This window comes from Ornithodoros turicata, chromosome 5 (assembly GCF_037126465.1).
Source record: "Ornithodoros turicata isolate Travis chromosome 5, ASM3712646v1, whole genome shotgun sequence".
Classification (NCBI taxonomy): Eukaryota; Metazoa; Arthropoda; class Arachnida; order Ixodida; family Argasidae; genus Ornithodoros; species Ornithodoros turicata.
This window is the reverse complement of record NC_088205.1, coordinates 248,672-263,188: the sequence shown is the minus strand read 5'-3', so window position 1 is coordinate 263,188 and position 14,517 is coordinate 248,672. Positions and strand designations below refer to the sequence as shown.

Genomic DNA, 14,517 nt, shown 5'->3' with positions numbered 1-14,517 from the left:
CAATTTTCTTACATCTCTATGATAACACACTCTCTCTCTCTCCTGCACCACTTTCGCCTACTACTCTCCCGCTAACATCAATCTCCCGAGCAGAATCCAGCAGCAGCAGCAGCAGAAACGGCGTGTCACCTTCTTCCTGCCACTAACCTTAACCCTGAAAGTCGGCAACCACGTCAGCCTCGTTTCTTTTTCCTCCTCCTCTCGGAATAACGGCAGCAGCAGCAGCAGCGAGGGCAGCCACCGCCTGCGTGCCCACCCTCTCTCCTTCCGTCGCCGTATTGGAAAGACCCCCGGCCCGGCGAAGCACACCACACCAGTTGTCCGACACTTACCGCGGGTGGTGGTAGTGGCGATCTTCCATGTCTCCATGCGACGTCCCACGTTCTGACCGCCTTCTGTGCCTCCTTCCTCTTCTGTGTTTCGTGTGTGTCTCTCTGGCTTGTTAGAAAAACACTCGTCCAGTTCTATACCAAAAAAAGAGTCAAGGCGCCAAGATGTATCTCAGGTGTAAGTACCCGCTACTTTTTAATTTCTATTTCGTTGTTCTCTGTCTTATTTTTGTGTCCAACCTGTCTCTCCTATTCAAAATGCTAGTTAAGATCCGGACAGATGACTTGCTCGTCATGAAGGCGTGCAAATTGATAAATAATGAACCATTTTATTTTGAGAAACCAGAAAGTAGTAGAATCCCCAGACCGGATATTGATTCTATGAATTTCGTCGAGTGTTATTCTGTGTATTCTTATGCACCATTATTTTTCACAACGTGATGCATTTTAGTTTGTTTTTAATTTAAAATATAACGGATGATTATACATACAGTTAAAAAAAAGCGCACTCTTTTGACTTCTACGGTTTATCTTCCGGATTTATGGAACTTTAGTGGCGTTTTGTAAAGTGCGCTTCACAACATTACACGTTTGCTCAGCGCCTAAATAATCGTCCCGTAGTTCCTTTATGTGAAACCTGTACCCTTTCCAACTCAATATATACGCAATAAAGTTGCAATATATGGCACGCTTAACTGTATTGCAAACCGAAAAAAAATGCAAAAGAGCATCTTCACGTCCTCCCCCTTCTAACAAACCCTTTGTTTTTTACTACCCACTTTGAAGAAACACTTTAGCATCGCATAAGTGGTTTATCCGTCTCCATTATTTGGCCTTTGGAGGCAAGATTCATGTTTTATTCCTCAAAACATGCAATCGAATCAAATGCCGCCGCCGTAAGTAAGCCTTTCTCAATTCGATGCGAAGTCATCGCCAACTCACCTGTAGCAGACCTTGACGTCGCGAGCGTGCTACCGTCGGTTAGCGCTAGACAGTTATTTCTTATGCCCTGCAGGGTATTTAATGCCACCCTTTCAGAGCGGAAGGTTGCCAATGCTATGGAGCGGCTGTTTTTATCCCTTCGGATTTCCTGCTGTGGACGGAGATAGAAGGCTCCTTTTTTTGAGCTGCACGTAAACTGGCACTTGCATCATTTGCTACGAAGACGTGCATGAATACGGTGATGCCGATCAATACCTTTTACCGCGTTGCTCGAATGGGATACATTGAGGCAACAAGAGCGCATACGAGATAAAGTGACAAGCAGAATCGTCTGAGGTGGTCGTGTTTCTCTAATCATGTACGACAGTGTTATGTTGCGCTTTGCGACTAGCTCGAAATCTGACAAAAAGTCGTTCAGGAGGCAGATGACTCAACTTAAACGAAACAGTGTTGAGTGTGGTGATTTTATATACATTTTTCTAGAGCTTAATTAAAATTATCCTTTGTGGCATCTTTATTTTGTGGATGATGAGCGAGTCACGAAATGTGATTTCTTGACATCTTCTGAGCTCTGCAGGAAAGCTTCTTAGTCTAAAATAGAAAATCTTGCCTCATTAACAGCCAGGAACCATTGAAATCTACCAGCCAAGACATATATCTCACGCAAATCGAACGATTCCTCCGCGGCGCCATCAGATTGTAAAAATATGTAGGGAATCTCATATACGACGAAGGGTGTCGCTCCCCCTTAACATGAGAGACATCAACATCCTAAGTTGTTAATGACCCTAAAAAACGTTTTTGCGGTAAGCATCTAGTATACATGCGTTTCCAAGTAGATATGCGGCGTAAGTTTAATTTGTAATTGATGATAATGATGGCGGTTGTATAGAAAAATATACGGTGTGAGTTTCATTTCTAATTGGGAAATGATGATGATGACGTAGTAAAGAAAACATGAAGATTAAATTGGGGAACAAACGGGACCAACTCGCGCTTCGCTTTGCTACGAAGTGGGAAAATAAATTTTTTTCGCTATCTGTTGCTGGAGTCCTCAAGCCGCAGATAACAATATATCCGGCCCGTCTCTCTCTTGTCTTCTCGTAATTATCACCTAACTTGCAGGAAGCGCGACACCGCGTGACGTCAGAGGCTGTAATGGTTTGGGATCTCCCACGGAAGCAAAACCAGATCCGAAACAAACACACTCGGAATAGATATTAATGGAGGTTCCTTCCTTCATAGACTTTACGCACGCCGGGATTTACCGATGTCGTCGTGTAGATATATGTAGATGACATAACACGTCACATGTTCCAGATGATGCACATGTAGATCGCCGCAGAGATCTTTTGTTCTATACATGGGGGTTTTACGGACGAGCGACGAAGCGCGATGAACCGTTTCTTCAGCGCCTGTTGGCTGCGTAATGTTTCCGGTGTTGAGATGCGTTGAGGATGTACCAAGAAATCCATGTTTTCTCTCGCTTTCTGCGTTAGTGTTCTTGACCCCGTTGTTTCAGATAAGAGACCGGGACTTGCGAGCATGGCATTGGTGTTGTTTTGAGCGATGCTTATGCGCTGTTTCCGAAGGGAAATATTCATCAGTTCGGTGCGTAATGTTCTGGGCAAAAATTACCCGTTAAATGACTCAGAACGAAAGCTAATCGCTATGTAGTAGTAAGAGTACACCATGGCATCATTATTCATCGCGTAATTGTTGTTGTTGTTGTTGTACCGAAAGTACAGTTTCGTGCGTGCAGAAGGGAATCAGACGCGGCAGGAAGTTTGTTCAATTTTAACAGTTTAACACGCTCTCTTGAAGACATACCCTCACCTTAAGAAAAAAAGAGTAATTTTAGTCCTTTGGGGGACTAAATGCATTGCCAAAAAAATAGTCCCTAAATGAATGTAACAGAGTGCATTTCAGGCTCTGTTCTAACAGTCCCATGTACATATTCCGTGTGCATGAATGAAAGTACTTTGAATTAAACCGTCAACCGTGATATGTCGAGTGATATAAAATCTTGCGACATGCATAGGGCAAAATTTCGCAAGAAAGAACCGTTAACTATTTCTTCTTCGGTGTGGGTCGAAAATTGCTAAGTTAGCTAAGTTATATAGCCTTATATCCTATCGAAATTCACGAAGAGCACATATTTACGTAGACCGTTGCATTCAGGAGACCATTTGGAAAGTTACTTTGGCAATTTGCAGTCCTGGGGAGTAGATATCGGGGTTAGGGGACTCAAATGTATTTATTTATTTTTATTTATTGACATACCCTCATGACCCGGAGGGCAAATAGAGGGGAGTGGGGTTACAATACAACAAGGGCAACAGCAGCAAAGGTAAAGTGAATATACAAATCGGTTAACAAAATGACAGCAATGAAATGATGGCGTGTATCACAGGTGCTTAAGCGTAACAGTAATGAAGATGGACACATAATGTGGATGACCAAGGAAAACGATGAACGGGATTTACAAGTTAAAATGATCGAGCAAACCAATTTTAAATTGCTTGATGTCTGAAATAGAGGTTAGAGACCCAGGAAGGTGGTTCCACTCAAGTGATGTGCGTGGTATAAATGATGAACAGAATGATCTTGTGGAACATAATTGTACTCCTACTTTTTGATTATGGTCTGTGCGGAGGGAGATGTAGGAAGGTGTGCTCATGAGCGACTCTTTTAAGGATTCGTTATAATGAAATATTTTGTGAAACAGGCAGAGACGGCTGATTTTCCGGCGCACTGGTAAACTTGGTAATCCTAAGGTCTGTTTCATTGTAGATACGCTAGCTGTACGACTGTAATTACCTAATATAAAGCGGGCGGCTTTGCTCTGTACGGATTCTATTGTCTAATGGGGAGCAACTGCAATCTAGGGGACTAGAAGCTGCAGTTACTTCCCATTTTACTCCTTTTTTTTTCTTTCTTAGAGTGCTTTACCGATGGTAGCAGGCCGCAAAATCGCTCGTGTCCTTGCTGCACAAAAACGCCATATTTCGATCAGTGACTAGAACCCGTTGCCGTTGACCGTCCCCTGCTGCTGCCCACTAAGGAATTATTCATTAAGGAATAACAAGCTGTCCTCTCTGGCTGACTTTTCCTGACAAAATAAATAGATCCCCCCCCAGGCTGCCAAAAAGGATTGATTCCGTGTTAGCGCCGCGAAGCAATGCGAGAAAGGAGCAACGAATAAAATGAGGCTTTGCGGAATGATGCCGCTCATGGGAATAGAAACGTTGTCTTCTAGCGTGTAGCGTTATAAAGTAATATGAGTTCCCCAGGTTAACCGGAGGATACACAGCTTCGCTCTATCACTTAGCTAATTGAGACACAATGTTGCCACCCGGCGTTTGGCGTCACTCCATTTTCTTGTAACCTGCGCAATTACGGAGCGATGAATGGTCTACTACGCGCAAAGCTAGAGGCACGCTCCATTACAATGCGTGAGTGGCTTACGCGTAAATGTCAGACACATAACGGATACGTCGTACATACGTATGTTCACGTAGCTTCATTCCATGATCAAGGACGATTGCTGAGCGAAGGGGTATAGAGGGAAATTCCCAGGTAGCTCATAAAATATTTCGTAGTGGCGCCAGCGTGGTTTTATGTAACGGGAAAGCACGTTCCTCATTCCTGCGCTGGGCGTGTGTACGTTGCGGCCAGCCCGACCTTGGTCGCCAGCAGCTCAAGGCGGCCAACACTCACGTGCTCTATAGACGCCGCCAAGTTCGCTCTGCAAGGGTCACGGGCAACTTTGTTCTGCCAGCCTTATTCAAAACGAGTCCTGAAAGCGGGGTCATTTAAAACGGCGCCATTTTTTAAACCCCTTGTGTAGTAAACAGTTGCAAATTTGGCGTTGTGTTGTCCTATCTTCTCTTCGTGTGATCTTGTCGCCTTTATTCAGTAGTAGCCATGTACGAAGTACCTCAAGTCTCTGCTTTGATTGGTTAAGGCTAGTTGTTGGTAACGTTTCCCTGTGTCTGAGGGGATGTGCGCACAGATATATCTCCCCGGGCTCAGGGAAATGTTACTGACAACTATATGTCTAAGCTATTCGTATGTAAACTCAGTCTAAGCTATTCTGCTATGTTCATCAGTCTCAGCATTTGGCGTCCCCGGCCGTAACCCGCAATCAGTAAATGCATCGGTTAACATGAATGACCCACGGGGCCCCACATCGCCGGACTCTGACTACCCCAGGAACTTGACTACCCACTAAGGAATTAATTATACTTACCAAGGAATAGCAAGCCATCCTTTCTGGCTGATTTTTCCTGCCACAATCAATAGACCCCCCCTACGGGACCCGGTGAAGCCGAAACCATATTGGAAATGCTATATTCAGCAACGAAGCTAGCGAATGTATCTGGAATTCAAATGATGAGACCACGTTTTCATACCTACGCATTTCCGTTTCTAGATCAAGGTATAGGCAATCGTATACGGTTTATAAAGCGGCTCGGTAATATTATAATCAGCCACAGTTAAACGGGACGAACAAACAGTTCAACATATGCTGTTCTAAGTGAGTTTTATTGAAGCGTGTTCACTCAAGCGGCTCGCCGCTCCCCAACCAGAAGTTGATTGGCTCTTTGGTTTAAACGAAGAAAAGCATGCCTAACCAGAGGAATGCATCCTGACTCACTTTCCCTTGTTATTGGTCGCCGGCGATACCGTTCGGGACCGAATGAGTGGAAACGATTTACTGAAACTCACTGGTAGAGCTCCGGAAAGCGTTTCTGAACCTGCATGACACTCGATTGATAGTGTAAATGGGCGACCGAAAGTCGCCCAGCTTCTTAGTGTTGCAAAGTGGGCTTCCAGCGGCATTCCCAGAAGGCCTCTTTGTCAACATCCCCAGTCGGTGCGGTTGTTATCGCGAGACTCGTATCAGCGGGGGGCGTCAAACGGTCTCCTGAACTTGCAGGTGCGGTGCCATTGTGCCGTCGTCCTCCACTCGAGACTGTACCTCCCCTCATGGCATGCTCACACCTCATTGCTAAACGTTTCGGAGGACGCCGACTTCCCGCACAGGCTTGTATGTAGATTGTGTACATTTCTGTTAGACGTTTTGTCGACCACAGCCTGAACCGATTATGGGTGAACCCCGTGTATCCATTCTGTTATCCATCAACCAGGGCTACCTTTATATCTAATCGAACTGAACACATACAGTCGCAAAATATTACGATTGTTTTTTTTTCTTACAAGGACGCTCGCAAGGATGGAAAGCGTTATAGAACAGTAGCAAGATTCCAAAGCACTGGCTTAGTCACTACAGTAACTTGGACTGGTTTAGTTGCTGTATAGGACATTTAGCTTCACGAGAAACTGCAATGTCTCACAGTACAGGGCACTACTCTCACGTACAAGAAGTCTTGTGTCTTGGGGATGGCATCTAGAAAAGTCTGAAGTCAGCTGGTGAACTCCGGGTGAGAAGCAATAAATCGCGGGTCATTCTATTAACATTTAGAAAAGTGGGGTCTTTGCGCCTAGTGGCACTCAAGGCGCATACATACCGCAAGAAAAAAGATTTGGTACATTAGGCTTGCAAACCGCTCGCACTGTCCAATCCGTTTTACTATGTCAGCTAACGGTAACTGTTGAGCAATAACCCGTCATCCATGCCACGCGACGCCGTGCAAAGGAAGTACCGCGTTAGGGTTACCTTGCACTCTTATAACGCCGACACCCCAGAGACGGCAACCATCTGAAGGTTGCCCTGTAACTTATGGTCACGACAGCTATTGCCTTCTTCCGGTCCGAAGCCGCTTGGCATTTCCCCAGATCGAAGAAGATGCAAAGGGTACTTCGTATGCAAGACCATGCATGATGTACGGCGCAAGGGCATAGACCAGGACAAACTTCCGGTCTAGTAGGTCGGATGATTCCTTACACATTCAACGAGCGACGTCCTTGTCGTACCTTTGTGTCATTTCAACTGAAGGTCGATTACCGTATCGGTGTTTGCATAATGACACGCATGAAAATCGCCAGACCTAGTGTTGCTTGTGACTCAACAGCGAATGCGTTGCGCACTGAACAGTGACGGCGTGTTGCTATACGCAAGCGGTCGACGATAGCGGATGTGGATGGGTATTGCCTTTGAATATCTTCGCATGACGTAGATGTCTCGTTACACTTCAGTGTAAGGAATATGCAAGATCCATGCGATAGTTGGCAGCTGTACGTACGCCAAATGAATGTGAATTGTCAAAGATAAATTTGTGTTGCAACTCATCGTTAAAAGATTTTGTGTGCCATAGCGTGTCCTCGATGATGTTCAAGTGCACCTTAACAGGTGTTGTACAGTTGAAAATTGTCGCTGTGTGAACTGTTGCATGGCAGGCAATCTGCATCGGTGGTCAATTGTAAGCAAGCGCCTTTCACTTAACATGAAACGAAATGAGACACGTTGCACCGATAGCGAACAACAACAACAACAGATAAATTGATGATGATGCGGTGATAAAACGTGAGGTGCGTCCCGCTACCCCAAGGCACAATGGACCGAATGAGATGTGACGTGATGATGAGACGATGAACGACGCTGAAGTGAGTGGCAGACAGTCAGCGGACTCGGTGATGGCGAAGGAAGTGAACGAAACACGTCTGTGTTTCGTCTTTAGTTCCCCCTGTCTCGGGTTTTTATTTTCTAATTCACCACGTACCAGCTATCCCTTGTCCTTACCCCGCTACCGTTGACGTTACACTGATCCTTGAATTTTGACGATAACACGCGGTAAGGAGATAAAGGTCGATAAGGTGATATAGTTGTATCTATAAACCAAATACAACGTTGAGCGGGAGCACAGGTTGGTGTGCCAATCCGTTATTATTCTTCCCCTTTTACTGTAAAACTGAGAATTTATCGGATGTGCCTAATTTAATTCCGTAATCTGTGAACTTGAACGGCTTTTCTTTCCCGATATTTCACAGAGAGTTGAGGTATAGGAAACTTGCACTTGAGTAGCTCGCACCGGTACCTGCACCCACTACAAAATAATCACCTGTCACACCTGTTTACCTGTCACAAGCCACCGTTCAAATAACGCCGCAATTACGCAAACGCGGCATAACGTCTGTATGTGCCTTCTCTGTTACACAGCGATACGTCAGCTTGTCTTCTTCCCTTGAAAAAGTGAAGATCCTCCCAAGAACCTTGAGACACATCAGCGAACGTCACTTTCACAAAGCCGCCGCTGTCGAAGGTTCCCACAGAAGCGAAGAATTGATGTCTCTCCAAAAGAGCTTCTTCCACCGTCGTGTGTGACATTGATGACGAGCTACTAGGGCTCATTACTGCTGGCGCGTCATTTCCGTAATTGTAGTATTAGTGTCTTTCGGTGTAATGTGTGAGTGGTTGCTAACGCACGCCGATAACATATTTCAAAGTCTAATTATTGGCTATTAATTTCGATGCAGGTGCGGTAGCCAGGTATTGTTTGTAAGACCGGTCGTTAATGAAAACAACTGTCACCTGTTACGTCCCTGAAGGAGGACACACATACATTGGATGATGATGAGGTGGGCGATTCACCGCCGCTATGGTGGTACACTGCCCTATTGCACATTGGGAACGGATGAGGAGATGATGATGGGGGGAGCACTTTCAGGGATCCATCGCCAGACCGGTGGAGCGCAAGAGCTCCGCAAGAAGGCGACGGCCTTGCAGCTGGTAGGCAGCGTTCGACCACGGTCCGAGAATCTTCGCGAGGTTGAACGGCCGTTTGGCAATACGTGAAGGAGAACACTAAAAGCGTTAAATCAAGAATTTTGTTGTGTGAGAACGTTTAACATCTGCTGCTGGTTAATAAACACCAAACGTCTTTTTGAAATGCTCTTCCATTTTAATTGAAAGCATTTTAATGTTTCGTGAAACTTTTGCATTCTTACTGTGGTGGTTACACAATTTCAGCGTACCGCAAGCAGTCTGACGATTAATGGTGCCTGCAATGCTACGCAGCGTCACGTGACCGTATCATGCCACGGACCTTATGGTAGAGAAAGACTCTGATAATATAAGTAGACTCATGATCTCTGAAGACCTTAGAGCTTCACAGCTTGGCCACGTACGAAATCACCAGAGGACATGGAAATCATGACTGATCGATGGCCTTGACAATCACTCGCTTCCTACTGCTACCCTTATGTGGTCTAACGCAGGAATGATAACTGGAGCCTTGAAAAGAGCAAAAACGAAAAAAAGAGTTGATCCTTCCCCTCGGCTAGGATGGCTGTTGTGCACAATTTCGATTCAATCAGTGCGATCGCCCTGCGGGTGTCAATTAACGTGCCATGAACGTTCAAGTGCGGTTGTTAATGAGTCACGGTATACCGTGCCTCGAAATTTGTTTGAAGAGCGTAGCGCGTGCGTTGATGGAAGAATTATCTGCTTGACGGAGTTATTGAGTGGGTTGTCCCTGCATCGCGCGCGGAAGTAGACAACTGCCCCCTCGTCGCGTAACTTGCTGATATAATGGGGGGGGGGGGGGGATATGTTTATTATATAAAAATAATAGGAGGGAAAGGTTAGCCTGCGCTACGGCGGCTTGCTATTCCCAGGAAAGAAAGGGGAAAAAAGAAAAGAGAAAGAAAAACAAACAAACAAAAAGGAAAGCAAACACGAAATTGATCACAGTTCACCCAGAAGGCCACAGATCTGCAGGAACCGAACAAATGCCTTTGTCACCTGACTATGTTGTGTGCGGCCTAGCAGCGTAGCTAGGGGAAAAGTCCGAAAGTAACGGCTGCTGAAATGTGGCTTTCTTTCGCTAAAACGACTTGGACAGCCATCGAAAACCGGTGAATTTGAGTAGTTAAATGGCGATGTCGTGTTTTTAATCCTTTAACTGGCGCAGATAGAACGCATGGTCAAATAATTTTTTAAATACGTTTATGAAGCTTCAACAAGTCATAAAAGTGTAAAACTGCAAGCGCCAGGTCGCTGTAACACTCCGTTTAGAAATTTCCACAAATGTGTGGAAATTGTGAAAATTTATACAAATCGGATGTCAGTGAGCTCAACCGGTCCCAAGTACGCTGATAGACTGGTAATCAATGCCACCAACCCTTAGAAACAGCTAATAACAACATGGAGCATCCGCCAAAGCTATGTAATTCTCACTCAGTGCATTACCCCTGAACGGGCACCTCGACAATTTTGTCGAGTTTGGAAATGCGTGTTAGCAGAGAGCCCAATAAAACAAGAGAGAGGATTTTTTTTCTGTACGTGCTACAAGGGCCATATTATTACCAAAAAAAGTTTGGATGCATTGCCTGATCTCTGTCTGCAGAAATGTCCTGCACAAAGACGCTCTTTCTCCAAAGCGCCGTAACTTTTGGCGCGCGATCGTCGTCTTTCTTTTTAGACGCCACCCGGGACATCTATCGTCACGAATCACGATACTTAGTCAAACAACAGAACATTATATCAGAAGTAAAATGTAGGTGTCGGCACTCTTCAATCGCTCTCCTCCTCAGAGAACGCCGGTTTTGAACATGCTCAACAAAATTGTCGAGCAGGCAGTTAAAAGGTTTAAAGACGGCATATCATCTTCCGAAGCAATCGAGCGTTCTCCTTGATTTTTTCCTTGTTTCGCGAACGTAAATTTTGAGATCGGGGATTTCGCAACCAGGAAAATCGCCGTCCTCCCGGCCGAGGGCCGTGGGGCTGTCTTATAGGTCTGTTAGTAGATTGCTGATGTTTCCGACTCCCAGTCTCATTTACATTCCGACCCCCAAAAGATGCGCCTTTCTACAATAAGAACGTATTCCGCGTTCAGGATCTGTCTGTAGGGCCGAACTATATTAAGTTTCTTCCTGTGGCGTTACAGGCCCCCATGCACATAACTGCTCCAGTTTGTTTATTAGTTATTAGCGTCCTTACGTCACGTTGATATCTGGGAAGCAAGCACGTTGTGACCGTTCTTTGTGTTTGTCCAGACCGGCACTCCGCAAGAAGCGGTTACCGCAACAAGCGGTACATGTCACCAACCCGCCACATGGAACCAAGGGGACACGGCCTTTGTGCTCGCAAAGCTTAGCGAAAAAGGCCGCAGTCCCCGAACTTTCTTTTCTCACCAGTTTCTTTTCTCTCTATGCTCGGGTTCCAGGCGAGTTGGCAGCTGGGTTAAGGCGCGCACAAAGTCATCCTGCGTGATCACTTAAGTGGAAATAAATGCGAAAGGTGCGCAGCAAGGGCCGCACCGCGGCTGCGCAACTTCTGTGGGGAAACACCATCGTCGAAGATATCTGTCAGCAGAATGTCCCATTGCGTAAATATTTTCAGAAATGCTACAAATTGTGCGAACGATACTGCGCAGGAAAGGCTACCACTTCCTCTGGCAACAACAAAAAGAAAAAGAAAAAAAAAACACAGGCAAAGCAATTATACAGTTTCCTTTTTGTGTTGTTGTTGTTTTAGTATGACTTTACCCAATATTTCATTTTTGTGGCACAGATCATGGTATAATGGAAATGCTTTTTACAAACAATTGTTCGACTTAAACGAATTCTCTCTAAAACGAATTCTCGTGTTGTACACTTAACGCGACCGTCTCTCTAATGCACGTCCTCTTGAGTGTACACGTGCCGTGTTCCCGCTAACCTGCCGGACACGGCAAGGCCGCCACGTGTGCTATGTATAGGACTTAATTATTTTTCATGTAATTACGTAACAACCCCTTCAGCCTTATGCGTGTTGTGCATTATAGAAGCGCACCGCGTGCAACCTTCGGAGGTCGTTGTCTAAGCACAGGATACCCCGCTTCCTTCCAACTTTATAATTTCTTTGCACAGACAGCGCATGTGTTCGCTTTTTGCGTACACTACGTTGATGTCAAGAGGGTTCGCGCGCGCATAATTTACGTAAATATACTAGAAAGATAGCGCTTATTGGCCAACAAGCGCGATAGTCGCAGCAAATCATATCCTTACCATCTTCGAACACGTTTAGTAAACTCTGGAGGAGGCATAATACCCGCAAAACTCTTTCTACTTTGAATATCATGCCGCGCGATCTAAGCTCGACAGACTGTCATCGTGCGAACCTCTCATTCATGTGCGAAGAAAATGTGGGTATAATTTTGGGGTCATCCGTGCACCAGCGTATATCGTCGTTTCTCCTCGACCCGTGCATCGTTTCTGCGGTATAGGGTTGCGTGGTATCGATAATAATTGGTGCATATGCCTTTTGTTGTGACGTGCAGCAACACGGTGCTTGAGGTGTAATAAGGAGCTTGGAAAATGTAGGATGCTTGAAGCCCACTTGTCTTGGCTCAAGAACGTGGACGCTTTGGATGTCGGAAGATTGCAAATACGTGGAATTTGCGATGTCGGTAGCACAGTCTCTGATTACAGCGCTCATAAGTTGCGCCGAACTTTCTTCTTCTGATCTGGGTTATGACGTTAGAGGGATTGTAGTTATAAAGCAGCGTTATTTAGAGTTGTTAGTTCCTGTCCCTTATTGGAAAAGAGGGCATGTGAAAAGCAAGGCAATGTGACAGAGTTATGTGACTTGATTTGCTCATGGCATTCATGTTCATTATAAGCTGCATTTCTTACTCGATGTTTGGATCAGATTGGATTGGATGTGTAAAAGGAAACAGTCGAGCCGACTAGCCCAGACAACTTAAAGCATACGGCTCAGTGACAGCTTGGGGTTAATGAACGAATGAAAGCTAGGGGAACATGTAAAAGTGAAAAAACAAAACAAAACAACAGTGAAATAGTTGATAAGTGCACACGGGGCTACTAAAAGGCCAGCCGCCCTCAGCTGCCAGCTCAACGGTGTTGATAACGTGGCTTGCGTCGAACCGTATCAACCGGAACCAATCAGTGGATAAGATTCTGAGTCACACACGACTGCGATTAGCTCCGATAGGCACAATAACCTTACCAACGGTTTACTAAAACTCGCTATTTCTTGTACGCACATCTCGCGAATCGCTCGCTCGTGTTCCCTATGTTTCATCACACGCTTGCTGGAACGTATTTCACCAGATTTCGCCGGACGCGACGAAAAATTTGATTGAGCACGCACAAGTCCGTGCACCGTCGACGACAAATCCTGCTCACGATCCCGTGTCATGATTCATGTTCTCCTGCATCAGCAGACACACTTTTCCGGCTGTCTAGCGTCGGTAACGTGCAATTTGCTTGACTTACATCTACTGCCACACCCATGAACACGCACGATAAAGGGATGCTGAAAACGGTACGAAATCTCGCGCACAGAAGAGAAAAACGCCACTGTGGTATTTTTCGATCGAGGCTGGATTTCAAAATGCGCGATACGCATCTTGGATTCGTGTTCTGCAAAAGAGCTAACAGTAATGTTTCTAGCCTGCGCTAATTTTCTGACCTATCAGAGCGTGATGCGATCTTTTGTTTTCTGCCCAGTCATTCTTTTGTTCTTCAGAAAACGCGCGTGTCTTTCGGCGAAAAATTAGGCCATCCGCTGGCGTTTTTCATTCGTTCGGAAACGTGAAAGTGGAATTATGACATCTTTTGCCGTTTTCCTTCTTGGCAGCAGACGATGTCAATGTCAAATATTTCTTCAGCGCAAGGTGTTGGACGTCATTTAAGAGAGGTAATAAGAGGCTGTTCTCGCACTGTGTGCCAAAATGGTAATGTGATTTATCTGATGATTAGCGGGGTATTCGTTTTGTTAACTGCGACTACAGTCTGACCTGAGTTTGTTCCGCTCCATGTGTGTTTCTTAGTATACTGGTACAAGGTATATGCAGAATTGCGAATAGTTTTCCCATAGTTAACTGTAAAATGCGGCAAAAATTATCTCGACTGTCGCACTTGTTTCCCACGGAAGCGTGTTCCGAATAGAAACAAAATACGGGCGCGATTGTACTCGTTGGCATTTCCACCCATTATTCGACTATGTTAACCATAGGAAGTAGGAAAAGCGAGCTCGATTGCCACATTCGTAAACCACCAGCTCCCGTGGCATAGTGGTTAGGGTAACTGCTTTCCACGCCGAGACTGGGAGGTGATTCCGACGAGACGGGTTCCAATCCTAGCACGGACTGTGCTGTCTCCTGTGAGGTTTTCCCTGGGTTTTCCAGCAGACTTTCTAGACGGTACACATCCCCCTCAAGTCGACCCAAGACGCATGCTATCCCCCATACCTTCCTGCTGTCCTCTGTCCACCTGCCCAAGTCTGTACGCTGCTCATCGCCACAGTTGCTTCGCGGCGTTAACACAGAATTAAAAA

General features: G+C 45.5%; 1 protein-coding gene across 2 annotated transcripts in view; it reads left to right on the top strand.

The window, feature by feature from the left end:
• Positions 1-224: 224 nt before the first annotated feature.
• The window catches only part of LOC135393755 (CD151 antigen-like), a 36,795-nt gene continuing 22,502 nt past the window's right edge, over positions 225-14,517 (top strand). The window contains exons 1-2 of one of the 2 annotated variants that reach the window (XM_064623995.1): positions 225-507; positions 6,214-6,324. In XM_064623995.1, coding sequence (XP_064480065.1) covers positions 495-507; positions 6,214-6,324 — 124 coding nt within the window. In that variant the 5' untranslated portion in view covers positions 225-494. The remainder of the gene's footprint in view (positions 508-6,213; positions 6,325-14,517) is intronic. The other variant, XM_064623997.1, reaches the window with a different exon arrangement.